The sequence below is a fragment of the Zingiber officinale genome, chromosome 4A (genome assembly GCF_018446385.1).
Source record: "Zingiber officinale cultivar Zhangliang chromosome 4A, Zo_v1.1, whole genome shotgun sequence".
Taxonomy (NCBI): Eukaryota; Viridiplantae; Streptophyta; class Magnoliopsida; order Zingiberales; family Zingiberaceae; genus Zingiber; species Zingiber officinale.
This window is the reverse complement of record NC_055992.1, coordinates 73,917,259-73,932,127: the sequence shown is the minus strand read 5'-3', so window position 1 is coordinate 73,932,127 and position 14,869 is coordinate 73,917,259. Positions and strand designations below refer to the sequence as shown.

Here is a 14,869-nt window from a genome sequence, read left to right as displayed (position 1 = left end):
AAAGAAAATTTACTCGAGGATGTGTACATGACATAACCTGAGGAATTTGTAGATCCAAAGAATATCGAAAAGATATGTAAGTTGCAAAGGTCCATTTATAGATTAAAGCAAGCTTCTAGAAGCTAGAATCTTCGATTCGATAATGCGATCAAAACGTTTGATTTTATAAAGAATGAAGATGAACCTTGTATCTACAAAAGGGTTAGTGGAAGCACGGTCATCTTTCTCGTCTTTTATGTAGATGGCATACTTCTCTTTGAAAATGATATCCCTATACTACGATATGTGAAGACTTAGCTGGGAATTGTTTTTCAATGAAAGACTTAGGTAAAGCAACCTACATTTTAGGCATCAAGATATATAAAGATAAATCTAATAGATTGTTTGGTCTAAGCCGGAGCACATATATTAATAAGGTGCTTAATCGTTTTGCCATGCAGAATTCCAAAAGGGATTCTTGCCAATGTCACGTGGTGTAAGTCTTTCGAAGACTCAATGCCCCTCTTTTAGAGAAGGGACTGCATAGATCAGATTCCTTATGCATCTGCTATAGGATCTATCATGTATGTCATGATTTGTACTCGCCCTGATGTCTCATATATATTAAGCTGACAAGCAGATATCAGTCAAATCCAGGTGAAGGTCACTGGATAACAATCAAAAATATTCTTAAATACTTGAAAAGAACGAAAGAATATTTCTTGATATTTGAAGGTGATGAGGAGATCGCTACAAAGGGTTACAGCGATGCAAGCTTCCATCTTATTTGAGAGATCATCGATAGCGGAGATGTGAGGATATGCAGAGTACCAACTGATGGTAACATTACGGATCCTTTGACAAGACTTTCGCACAAAGGAAGCATGATGGTCATATTAGGGTATTAGATATTTCAGTGATTGACACTAATACTAGTGGGAGATTGTTAGTATTAGCCTTTAGTGCCCATTATGAGATGATTGACAAGGAAACTTTTGTATCATATTTCATTAATATGTACTTTGGTATCGGCAAATATCACTTATAACAAGGTGGATTATAAAGTTGGTCACTAGTATGCAGTAAGTTATGCAGAGGAATGTGAGTAATATAGATGGAATTTATCCCTTCCATATAACGGAAGTAATATCTGTGGCCCCTTGATTAAGTAGGACTACTAAAATACATGGTCATGCTCAAATAAGTCAATATGAGATTGAGCTCATTTGGTAAGTGAATCTACTTGGAGATTAAGAAACAAAGAAAAAAAACAGCCCGATGCACGAAGCTCCCGCTATGCAGGTCCCAGGGAAGGATCCATTATATGCAGCATTACCCTACTTTTTACAAGAGATTGTTTCCAGGATTCGAACCCGTGACATTGGAGATCAAGAAACACAAAGATTAATAAAAGGATGACACGGTCTATGCCTTATGGATCAATCTAGATATCGAGAATAGAAGGATTGAGTTATACAAGATAATAGACAGACAGTTTTCGCTGGATCTCGACATTCTCGTCACTTGGGTATCAATGATGCATTGTTAGATGTCGCTAATTGCTTGTGTATTTAAAATGGTTTTAGAAACACTACCAATGTTACGAGAAACTATTGGGTCACATATAAAGAGCATGTTGACTTGGAGATTAATTTATTTTAGTTTGACTAGAATTGTATGGGTTTGAGCCTTAATCCTGAAATTGGTTTCGCACCTTATTATGGCCCAACCTGATCAAGAGCCCACTAAGATAAACACTAATAGTCATTGGAGAAGATGAAGAGTCATCAGAGAAGATGAAGAGTCATCAGAGAAGATGAAGAGTTTATCGGAAAAGATGAAGAGTTAGTGTTCATCTTCATATTTAATGCCAATTCAAATAGCCATAAAGAGGCTAAGAAGGTGAAGGGGTTTTGGGTGTCTCTTGGATTGTCAATATATATGTCATCTCTAGCAAGATGAAAAGTTAGCATGAATCCTTCTCTTCTTCCATTTTTCGTGTGAGAAGAGAGAGAGAGAGAGAGAGAGAGAGAGAGTGAGCTCTAATTGTAAAGGCGTGGACATTCTAATCGCACTGAGATCTGCCGCCGAGTCAAAGTTGCTGCTTGGATTGTATCGTTCATGCAACAAAGGTAACAACTCGATCAAATATATATTCTGCATTTGCTTGGATCTATGGAGGAATCTCTTTTTCCATTGCGTTTATACATTATTTTTCGCAAAAGATCCCTACACAAGATTTAAAATCATGCTCGATGAACAGAATCTCCTTCTTATGCTTCATCTTCTTCCTTCTTCAACTCCAATCCATTACCGGTACCATGCATTGAAACATTGGCTAGTCAAAGATCGAAACTTCAACACGATTTGAGATTTTTAACCTTACTATGAACATTAGGCAACCGGTGAATATTCAAGAAAGGAATAACTTCAACATACATGGCCAGAAGCTGAGCATACTAAACTAGTGGTTATTATCCTTGTAATAGTGATGAATAAATAAGGCATGAAAGCTTTAAAAAAGAATAATCAAAGAGAGGTTGTGACTACAATATTTTTGAAATTGCAACTGAAGAGAAAGTAATAGAAAATGAGATCAGGTTCCAACATCCATGGTTTAAAATATTGAATCATGTAATGGCATGAGCAAAACATTTTGTTCTACTAGCAAACTAGCACTAGGAACTCTCAAAGACAGTAAAACACCGCATAAATGTAGGTTCTACTCTTATTACTCTCATCCTCTTCATCACAAGACTAGAAACCAACCAAAAGACACTAGACAACATGGGAACTAAGTACTTGGCTTTCTTCTTCTTATCCACACTAAGTTTTCTTCTTTCACTTCTTTTTCTTCTTCCTCTTCATCATCATCTTCTTTTTCTAGTTCCAACTTAGGAATGTGTGCTCTTCTAAGGAAACTAATAATGCAAGAACCAAGCTCCTCAACTAGATACATGTGGCAAGCTCGGTAACAATAACATTGTTTTTTTATTAGTGTTTGTTGGAAGGTAACATGATTATTTCCATCTCGTTCGTAATCAATAGGAAAAATAGAGACATGGACGACTGTTTCGTAAGGATATCATTGTAATATAATTTTTCAAGTGAATGAAAATTAGTGTTCAAGGTCAGATATGATTAGGCGAAGGCATTGGCTCGAATACAAACATGATCCATAGACGCGAATACACTGCTAATTTTAGCATGTGCAAATGTCAATGAGTGTGAAATTGACTGAGGAATTGGGATTGACAAAATCCCAAATTGAACTACAAATGAGAACCATATTACAATGAATTTAATTGGGAATAATTTTATCTCAATTAAATAAAAAAGGAAAAAAAAATTCTTGGGTTCTTAGCCATGTCCTTGTCAATACGAAGGCGGCACCAAAAGTAGTAGGCAAAAACCATGTGACAATCATCATTTGGTCTTGTATTAAAATCGGATCATGAGCCTAAAATCAACACACGCATGCACTGACACATCTCTTATGTTCAAGACATGTTTCGAAGAAATTGCCTTCATTCAATGTCCATGCAAGAAGCAACAATATAGATGCGGTTTTGATTATTGTGCTCCTTAGACCTCAATTGTAGCGTCAATATTCACATGGTTTCATACAAACACTTACAATGCATTTTCTCAACTTGCATTAGTTGCATGCAACTAATGCAAATAGGGGACACCATATTCAGCAAATGGGAAGCTTAATTTCTAGAGATACATAATAGCTAACATCTTTTGCATCTTCAGTTGAACAATTGAGTACACAAAAATAGTACTTTGGTAATATACATTCCAATTAATTTGATAAATTAAATTAATGGAATTTTTCAAGAAAAGGTATACCCGTCTAAAATAACTTTTCACCTATGAAAGAGCCACACTCCTTTAGCTCAAATTACTTCTAATTTCTTCCCTTCCTCTCCTCTTTAAGTTCCAAGACTTTGACGGTCCTTTACACTTGAAATTTGGAATGCTTCTATTTTGAATCAAAGGTTGTTGTATCTTGGAGAGAATATAGTCAGGATTTTTAAAGGCTCTTACGGAAGTAAAGGGTATGTCAACTTATAAAAAGGCGATTCAACAACAAGCTAACTATTTAGTGTCAAACCTATTGGACCAATCTCATTAACTGAGAGAAACTCCAATATGAATTTAAGATGACAGTCAAGATTATGGTTATGGCAACTTGGGTCCCACTTCTACTCAAGAGAAACCGAAAAAAAATTTCTAAACCAACTTCAAGATTATGGTTATGGCAACTTGGGTCCCACTTCTTTTCAACTTTTTTAAGTACAAGTTAAATTTTAAAATTGGAGAATATACTAATTTGTTGGGAGAAGTTCGAGCATTTGTCTCCATATGTTGATTTTGTTATAGATTTTGTGGAATCATCATCATAGTTATCACCTTCAAAAAAAAAAAAAAACCTAGTCCCGTGCACGAAGCTCCCGCCATGCGGAGACCGGGGAAAGATCCATTGTACGCAGTCTTACTTTACTTTTTACAAAAGGTTATTCCCAGGATTCGAACCCGTGACTTTTTAGGTCATAAAGCAACAACTTTACCGTTATGCCAAGGCTCTCCTTCTTTATAGATTTTGTGGAATCGTCATCATGGTTATCACCTTCACATCAAGGATTAAGGTGTCGTTTCGTGCCGGGCAGCACGGACGGTTTTTACCGATCCGTCGCCCGGCCAAAACCGGCACCCAACCATCAGTGATTTCGGCGCGTGATACGCGTGAGCGTGGAGCTGTGCTTTCGGCGCGTGCTACGCGCGTTGATGCGGGCCAGCAGCACAAGCGACACTCGAGATCGATAAATCGCGCGGCAGAAGGAATCGAATCGATTCCTTCTGTCGCGCGATCGATTACAGAAGGAATCGATTCCTTCTGTAATCGATCGGTGACAGAAGGAATCGATTCGATTCCTTTTGTCGCGTGCAGAAAATATAAAGGCATTGATCAATTTAAATGACAGTAAGCCGCGGTAGGGCAGGCGGGCACGCGGCGTGCACGGCGCCGGCGGATGACGCCGCTCGGCAGCGGTGGATCACAGGGGTCCGGCGGCGCCGAAGGAGTCGCCGGATGCCTCCGGCGCCGCCGGACCCCTGCGATCCGCTGCTCAGCAGCGGCGTGATCACTCCCCGCAGCGTGATCGCGGTGCGTGCGTGCGTGCGGGCGTTGCGGGCGTTTAAGAAAATAAATTCTAATTTAAATTTATAACAATTCCTAAGGTAGGGGTGATATTTCAAACAGACTTTTATATATCCTAATTAAATTTTCTCAATAAAAATTAAAATATATAAAACATATATTTAAAAATCAAAATTTTAAATAATATTATGAAAAATTAATTTTTAATGTTTTAAATTGTATTTAAAAATTTTAAAAAAATTATAATAAATCTGTTTAAAATTTAAAAAAATTATAAAAATTCAGATATATATTATAATATTTTTTATTTAAAATTTAATTTAATTTTTTAAAAAAAATAATAAAAATTCAGAATTGTCATTTATATTCTAATATTCTAAAAAAAAATTCTAAAAAAAATTAATAAATTAAATTTATATTTTTATATTTTTATTATTTTATATTTTAAAAATAATAATTAATTAATTAATTTGTATAATTATTATATATAAAGTAACATTTTTATGTTAATTTATATATTTATTATGGATAATATTTTTTTATCTTAGAATTAATTTAAAATTTGGATCCATGAATATTAACTTTTGTACTTTTGTAATATGTTTAGAAATATTACAAGTCTTTTATTTTTAAAATCTTGATAAAGGTATGTTGTCATGTTTATGATTCCTAATAAAACACTTATAATTTTATGCAATTTTGATCATTCTAAATTTAGAAAGGTGAATTAATATTTTTAGGAGATTGTTTTAAATTTTAAAAAGTAGATTTTTATAATTTATATATTTAATTTGTAAATTTACAATGATAAATATATTCTTAACGTTATAAAATGATGATCATTACCTGGAAATGTGTATTATTCTTAATTTTTTTTATAATGCATAGACAATGGCACCCAAACAACAATCTCATGATCCAGCTTGAAGACACGCACGTCGATTAGAAAATTGATTCCATTGGCAATGTTTGCATTGCGATATGATTGGACGCGGCGGCGGGGTCACACGCCTAAAACAACATCTTGCTGGTGGATATCCGGATGTTTCTAATTGTCCAAAAGTTTCTCAAGAAGTTCGTCGTGCAATGAAAGAGGAACTTGATGGCAAAAAAGCATTAAAGTATAAACAACAACGAGAACGTGAACTTGTTGATAGTCGAAGCTCTAAAGAACCAATCTATGATGAAATGGAAGGTTGTGGTGAAGTTCCAAATGACGAAGACTTTTTAGCAGCTCTCAATGCCTCTCGAACTCAATATAACTATGAGCAAAATATGCAACATAGAAGTGGCTCTAGTGCTAGTGGAAGTGGTTCAACTACTGCATCAACATTAGGAAGGAGTGCAAGTGTTCATATTACTTCAACACAAGGTGGTATTGGTCGTTTTTTTTCTTCTATGGGACGAAAACGTGCAATTGATATTGCTGATATTGATCCATTAGCATTTACAGGCTAAGCTAGCAACCATACTAGGATTGATGATGCATATTTAAAAGAGAAGAAGAAATCAATCGGTAAAAGTATTGCTAAATTTTTTCATTTCAATCATATTCCTCCTAATGCAGCAAACAACACACACTACCATAACATGGCATCCAACATCCAAAAATCTAGTCCTGGTATTCAACCTCCAATTGCATATGAAATTGTCGGCCCATATTTAGATGAACAAGTAGAGGAGATAAAGACTTGGATCCTATCATGCAAGAAGCAATGAAACTTATATTACATTGATGTGTGATGGCTAGACAGGACCTACATGGATGAGCATATCAACTTTTTACTATATTGCAATAGAAAGGTGATATTTCATAAATCTATTGATGTAACTACATACTATCATGATGCACCCTACATATATTGTTTAATGGATAGCGTAGTTCAAGGGATAGGTACAGAACATATAGTGCAAGTGATTACAGATAATTGTGCTAACTTTAAGAGGATTGGATAGTTATTGGAGCAAAATTATCAAATATTATTTTGGACGCCATGCGCAGTATACTGTATCAATTTGATAATGGCAGATATCGGTAAGCTCGATATAGTGAAGAAGGTAGTGAAAAAGGTCAATTTTTAACAAAATTCCTTTATAATCATCATTGGGTTCATGGATTAATGAGGAAATTTATTGATGAGGAGATTCTACGATCAGGAGCGACTAGATTTGCCACTCACTTTCTACTGTTAAAATCGTTGAATCAGAAAAAGGTCGGATTAAAGGTCATGTTCTCTTCTGAGGATTGGGAAGCCTCTCGATATTCTAACACGACTGAAGGTAAGGAGGTGCAAAAAAATTATTATGTCTGTTAGATTTTGGGACTATATCGCAGATATTCTTATAGCAGTAGAACCATTGTACGTTGTTCTACGTAAAGTTGATATGGACAAGAAGCCACAAATGGGCAACGTTTACTGCCTAATTCATGAAGCAAAAGAGGAAATTAAGAGGCGTCTACAATCACAGACTAAGTATCAACATTACATTGATATAATCACTACAAGATAGGATGATCAAATGGGAAAACCTATTCATTTGGCTGGTACGTATTTTTTAATGAATGAATTTTTAATATTGTTATTAATAATTATATATGTTTAATTATTATAAGCTATTATCTCAATCCGGCATATCAATATCGTTATAATCTTGGCACAAATGATGATTTATTAATGGCCCTCAGACATGTAATATCAAGACTGCATACAAACACAGAATCAATTGCTGAGACTATTAATGAAAGTCAATTATTTCGAGAGGCATATGGTTCTTTTAGCGATCCTATTGCAGTTTCATGCAGATATAAAATGGATGCAGGTAAATATAGTAGAAATTATTACTAATTATTGTCAACAAATATAAATAATTATTTTAATTTTGTTCTTATTTATCTTACAGCTGAGTGATGGTTACAATATGGAGGATCAGCTCCAAATTTGAAAAAGATTGCAGTACGAATTCTCTCACAGACAACGTCTTCAAGCGGTTGTGAAAGAAATTGGTCAACTTTCTCCCTCATTCATACAAAAGTACGAAATCGTCTTTCTTATCGTCGCTTGGAGAAGATGGTCTACGTTCATTATAATATGCATCTTCAACTAAGAGCAATAACAGAAGAGAATGAAGAACAGGAGTCTGGTGATGTAGACCCATTTGATATTGGATTTATGCAAACTGAGAATGATCCAATGATGGATTAGTGGAGCGTTGTTGAGGCTGAGAATCCGTTACTTGATGAAGCAAGAGACCCACCACGACCATCTCAATTTCTTACTCAACAGATTGAAAAAATACAAGTTAAAGGAGATATCTGCGAGGAAGAAGATGATGAAGCTTTTGATCAAGAATTTCGATTTTCTGGATCTCGGTCTAGGCGTTCTCAAACATCACAAACCCAACCAAAGTTCATAGATAAAGGCAAAGGCAAAGCTCCTGCAATTTTTACTAAAAAGAAAGAAAAAGGCAAACCTCCTACTTTTATGGGAAGTGGTCAATTTAGAATTAAAGAAAATCCACTCGATGCAATTGATAAGCAAGAACATGATGGCAGTGATGAAACATCATCACCTTCTGACACTGTAGTCCGACGAGAAGTTCGAAATGAGGATAGTGATGTTGATAGCAGTGCAAGTATTCATGGAAATGATGACAGTGGTGATGCATCTAGTGGTAAAAATTATGTCCCCCCTACTCTAGCACCAGAGCCATTGACATGTGAGATAGATTACACACATGCAACTCAAGATGATGATCATGGAGCTAGAGGTAGTACTATTCAATATCAACGTCAATATAAGGGTGACAAACAAAAGAAAGCTCATAATTATCAAGATATGCGGGAGAGTTTAGCTGAGATTGATTCTAGTTGAAGTTCAACATACTCACAACCTTCTTATTATAACTCTGATGCATCATATGGTGATCCGTCATACCAGAGCTCGAGGACGTATGCTTATCCTTATCCTGTGCTTGTACCCGTTCCGATTTTAGTGGTGTCAGTTCAAATCTAACATCCAGTGATGAATCGAGACACGCTGATGAACATGTGGAGAAATCAATATCAATATTGCATGTCATGGGATGCTTATTTAATCTGGTCAGAACTATGGAGTTGACCTAAGCAGAATGTCGCAAGAACCAATGCTTCCATCTGATTCACGCCACTCCTTTTAGTATTAATAAGGTAACATATTATGATGTATCAATTTTAATTCAAGTTATTCATAGATCAACTTTTTTTAAAGAAAACTATATTTAATTATTTTTTCTAACCATATTAAGTTGTTCAATAATTAAGAATTTATATAAAATTAATATACAACTTATTTTTAAATTATACACAATAAATATATTTATCTAATAATTACTATATATAAATAAAAAAATACCGAAACAGTATCGGCACGGCACGATACGATACCGAAACCTCGGTACGGGTCAAGATTTTAAACCTTGCTTCACATTACATAATTTCAATAAAGATATGGATATCATTGTTGTCATACAAGAAACTCAGATATTTCCTTACTCATTAGAAAGGATGACCAAAAGAAAATATCTTAAGGTCAAAATATAAAAAGAGAAACAAAGTACATTTATTTCTTTCCCATTGGAAGGTACATCTAAAGAATAAAATTAATGAAGAAATACTTCTAGACAGGCTTACTGAAGCAATTATTTCATATGCTTTCAAAAGGCGGTCTAAGAAGAAAAGTCAACAACTCATCACGAGTGAAGGAGAATAATGCAAACAAGAAAACATATTAGCATAACGAAGATAATGATTGAAGAATAAAATCAATAACTGCTCAATTTGGCTAAAAAGACATCTCTGCTTCTCAATTATTCCACCTTCCTATTCAACAAAATAAACAAAAACATCAACATCAAAAAAAAACAACCAGCAATTATCTGATTGGCTAAAAAGGCAGCTCCACTTCATAACTGCTCCACCTTTGCACTTGGCGGACTCAAGTTCTCTTCGATTGAGAAAAATACCGTGGTCAAGGATTTAATTTTTTTAAAAGTTGTCTAAGTAATTAATTTTTATAATTAGTTGGAACTTCTAAAAAAGTTGTTCAGTTTTTTAAAAAAGCTTGTTAGGTTTTTATTAGAATAATTAGAGTTTTATTTTAAAAGTCTATTGTTTGATAAAGAATAGGTCGTGTTATCAAACTATAAAAATGATTAGGATCTCATGTAACAGACAAGTTTAGAGTTAATACAATTTGCAATTTCCTTTTCTCTAGGTGAAAATTGGCAACTTTCCTCTAGTGAGGATTGTATCATTATCCTTCCACTGTGTTGCATCGTAGGGATACCATATTTACCCAATGGGAAACTTATTTTTGGAAGGTGTACAATAACGAACATCTTCCACAAGTTAAACAATCAATTGAGTCTACGTAATCAATACTCTACTATTGTATATTCTAATTAAATTAAAAAATTAAATTAATAGAATTGTTCAAGAAAAGACACCCATCTAGTAAACGTCTTTTCACCCCTCAAAAGAAACTCTTCATCTCTCCCTATAAAAGGAATCTCACTATTGTTCTCAAATCACTATATTCTCTAGTTGTGATTTCTTCTCATCTCCTCTCAAAAAAGTTCTAATGTTTCAAAAGTTTATATGATTTGAGATTTGGTTGCTCCTATTTTGAGTCAAAGTGATTGTATCTTATGAGCAATTGTAGATCAATCGCAATATCATCTTAAAGAAAGGATCCTGCTCTCCTCTCAACCTTTCTCTCTTACCAAAAAGGATGTATCCATAACCGAAGAGGTGATTCGACACCTAACAATATTGAGCTAGTGATGGACACAATTAAGTTGGCTATGACAATATCGAAAGGATATATCTACCATCCAAAGGGATGCCTTGACACCGAAAGGGTGTGTCAAAAATTTAAAAGAGATACAATTCAGGTCATCATATGACACTCCATCAATTTAAGCAAGTTGATTTGTATACAAGTTGATTGACTGGACTCCTGTTGAACCAATCACATTAAATGAGAGAAACTCTAATTGGTGTCAACATTCTTTAAAAAAAAACAGTTCTGATCAAACATAAATACCCTAACTCCAAATGAGGCTTTAAAGCTTGTCGGCATTCGCCCTAAAAGATAAGAAATTTTAGAGAGACACAAATTTAATCTCATTTTACTTTAAAAAGGAGGAAAATGTTAAGGGAATGACATCAGAAAAATAATCTTAAATCATGCAAAAAATATACCAAAAGTAATACAAAAGCTGAAAATTAATGGTTAATAAGAATCAAGTAGTGCTTCAAAACTGAAGTAAAAAAAGGAAAGATAGCAATGTTGCTCCAAATTCTATTACTATTTTTTCTCCTTAAAATTCCTTTTTTTGAAATTTGACCCCTCTTTCTTTTGTTATACCTTCCTTGAAGCTTGTGTCCAACTGACCCGTTAGGTGAGGTGTTGAGCCTGACCCATCATGAACCACCACGGCCATGATGGCTGGGTTTGTTTCCCCACACAGTGGTTGGCCTAAGCCAAGTTGAGCTTTTTTAAAAATAATAATAATAATAAAGTAAAAGGAAAAAAATAAATAATATTTATAAATTATTTTTCTTATTTTATTTAAAAAGTTTAAACATTTTTTATTATATATGCATTTTAAAATTTGTAGGCTAGGCTTGATGGACAACAAAGTCACCACGGTGTCAGACCCACAAGCTAGGTTGGGCCGAGCTCAACGTAGTCCATCCCCAATTAGATCATGCTAGGCTTGGCCCAAGCTTGGCAAGGTCGAGTCGCAAGAGGTCCAACTCAATTGTCACCACTAGTTTAAGCATAAGGCCTGCACTTGGTTCTTGTTAGAGACAAGATTTGAAATCTCACATTACGCCATGATTTTGGTGTCTCATCAAAATGAGACGTGTCGAGTGTGTCGTATGGCAGTGCTAGTGGGTGTGCTATGCTGAAGGAGGAGAAAGAGTGGAGGAAGAAGATACTATCATTCGCCATCTCAATGCCTTACAAAAGTCTCGCAAACCATAAGTGAAGTTGTCGTCAGTGTGCACAATAGATAAAGTTATCATCTTCTCAAGATCCCATCTAAGCATTCATCATCTTTCCAAAGACTCGTGGATCCTGCATAGAAGTCATCTCATGGAAGCCTCATAGATCTTGTGTATATTCGTCAATAATCTTGAGTGATCACCATCTTTGGACCTTGTCGAAGACTCTAAAAGTCATATAGTCGTTGTGAGGTGTTGTCAGAGTCTAAGTGAACAATCAAATGAATTATTCCCACATCAATACTTCTAGGCTTAGGGATCCTTCAATCCTTTCTCTCCTCCCATCTCTATTATATGCACATATCTACTCACAAGAGAAGCCATCTCATCCACTTATGCTTACTTATGGGAGATGACAATATTGCATTGTAATTGTATTTGAGAATTAGTTATCTTCCTTCTAGCAAGTCTACTGTTCATTGCAAGTGGATGATCACTATTAAAAACAACCTTGGTTGGCTCCATTGATAGGCTTAAAGCTCAATTAATGATAGAAGGGAATAGAAACATAGCATTGACTATCTGGATACAATGGTCAAGATTGCTTAGGTTCATTTCTTCCCTTATATTGGCAGCTATACCCCCAATGGTGGCTATCTCAATGAGATATCAATCTTATTTCTCTCCATGATGACTTGGATGATACATAAAGCAACATCTTGAGCAAGGGCTAATTGCTCAAGTGGAGCATAGACTTGTAAATAAAAAAATAATAATAATATCTATATCGAATGTAATCTCATAAATAAAGCATGTTTGTTAAATTCAGTTTGGGAATCTTTTATTCAGTTTGGTATCATTCGGAGTGTATTAATTATTTAATATTTTATGTTATCTCTCTGTTTATAAATAAACTGTCTCATTGTTAATGTAGATATTAATGTTGCAAGTAATGATACTGTTGGAATCACAAGATCAAAAGTGTATCTCCATCATCCCTTCCAAAGCAAAAGATTTAGGCAACATTAATTAATGTTGTAAACATAAAGGTTTCCCGTTCAGGGGAAACATTTATATTTCATAGCATAAATATATGCTTCATTTGCTTGAACAAGGTAGTATGCTAGACACTAGACCTGATGATACTCCTGTGCATCTAAATGTCATACTAATACTAGGGAAAGGGTAGTCACTATTTTAACCTAAGGAAGTATCGAAGATTGGCTTGCAACTTAATTATCTTATAGTTACAACACCTATCATCTCATTTATTGTGATTGTGACAGGACAATATCTAGAATCACCCTGCTAGATCAATTAGAAGGCAGCTCTAAGATTCTTTGATATGAAGCATGCTCCAAGCAGGTGCCTCCTAAATCCCGATTAAGACCATCTTCGAATTATAGGATAGACGACTACAAATTAGGTAGGTTCCCAGATATGTGCTGTACACACCAATTATCTTTTTATGAGGGAATTTGATTTCTTGGAGGAAAAAAAACAGAGTGTACTGGTCATATTTTGTGCTGAGGAAGAATATAGGGCTGTATCTTTTGCCATATGTGAGCTTATTTGGCTCAATAGGACTGTATCTCTTGCCATATGTGAGCTTATTTGGTTCAAACAATCAGCAACACTATAAATTGATTCACCTATCCAAACATAAAATTTATATTGTGATAATCTTTCATGCATATTGCCTATAATCTAGTCTTTTATGAGAGGACAAAAAAACAGCAACACATTGTCACTGCATTGAGAAAATGTGCTGTGAGGATATCATTAGATCATCTGTTAGACTTAATAATCGACTAGCAACTTCACTAATGGTCCTTAATAGGCCCTAGAATTGGTTATATTTGTAACAAGTTAGGGTTGATTGAGAAATTCTTTTGCCATCATAGAAATCAAAAAAGATGGTTGTCATAACAAGCTAGAGTTGATAGAGGATAGAATACTGAAAGAATAAAATAAATCATCATAGAGGCTAGCATAAAATTTTTTTACCTGGAGACATCCCAAATGAGTACATTCTAGCAAGTATTTTCTTTTGAAGAACTAGTTGATCATCAAGCCAAGTTTGAGGCAAGGGTCCACCCCATCTAACATCAAATATAGTGAAAAAAGAATTATAATAGAAAAGTATGTAGCATGAGCATCAAACTTCATATAATCAAATTTCATTAATTATAAAAAATAATAATAACATAATATACTTCAAATATATATTTGAATTCGAAATCGAAACAACAACAAACTCACCCATGCAAATTTCCCATACGTGACCATGCAAGAAAGGCAGGTCCTCCAAAAAAATCATCTAGATCTGAGTGGCTGATATTATACCTCTAGGAAAGAGAAATAGCAAGACAGATCAGATGATTTCTAACCTAATGGAATGCTGCAACAAATATTGATTATCATTGAGCAGTCATCATCAAATGAATAGCATGATAACTTACTGGTGGAAGTCTCCAAGTAGTGGCCATCTGACCACAACTTATCCATAATCAATTACCAGAAGGACTTCAAACAAAAAAAGAGAAAAGCATGAAGTAGTCAATCAATGTTGTCAAATTGTAAAGTTTGGCCCTCATTGCAATTTAGCTGAAAATGACAGCGTCTTTTCTTGGAAAACGTGAACCTCACAAACAAAAAATGCAATGTGGAACAAAACTGGACAGCTACCTTAGAGTTTCTTGATTACTACTGATTCCCGCCATAACAGATGC

General features: G+C 34.7%; 1 protein-coding gene across 3 annotated transcripts in view; it reads right to left on the bottom strand.

Annotated features, from left to right (window-relative positions):
• Nucleotides 1-14,869, bottom strand: part of LOC121969990 (alpha-N-acetylglucosaminidase-like) — a 104,324-nt gene that overhangs the window by 66,220 nt on the left and 23,235 nt on the right. For all 3 annotated transcript variants that reach the window (XM_042520371.1, XM_042520373.1, XM_042520372.1), the window contains exons 5-6: nucleotides 14,400-14,485; nucleotides 14,145-14,239 (exon numbers count right to left, since the gene is read on the bottom strand). In XM_042520371.1, coding sequence (XP_042376305.1) covers nucleotides 14,145-14,239; nucleotides 14,400-14,485 — 181 coding nt within the window. The remainder of the gene's footprint in view (nucleotides 1-14,144; nucleotides 14,240-14,399; nucleotides 14,486-14,869) is intronic.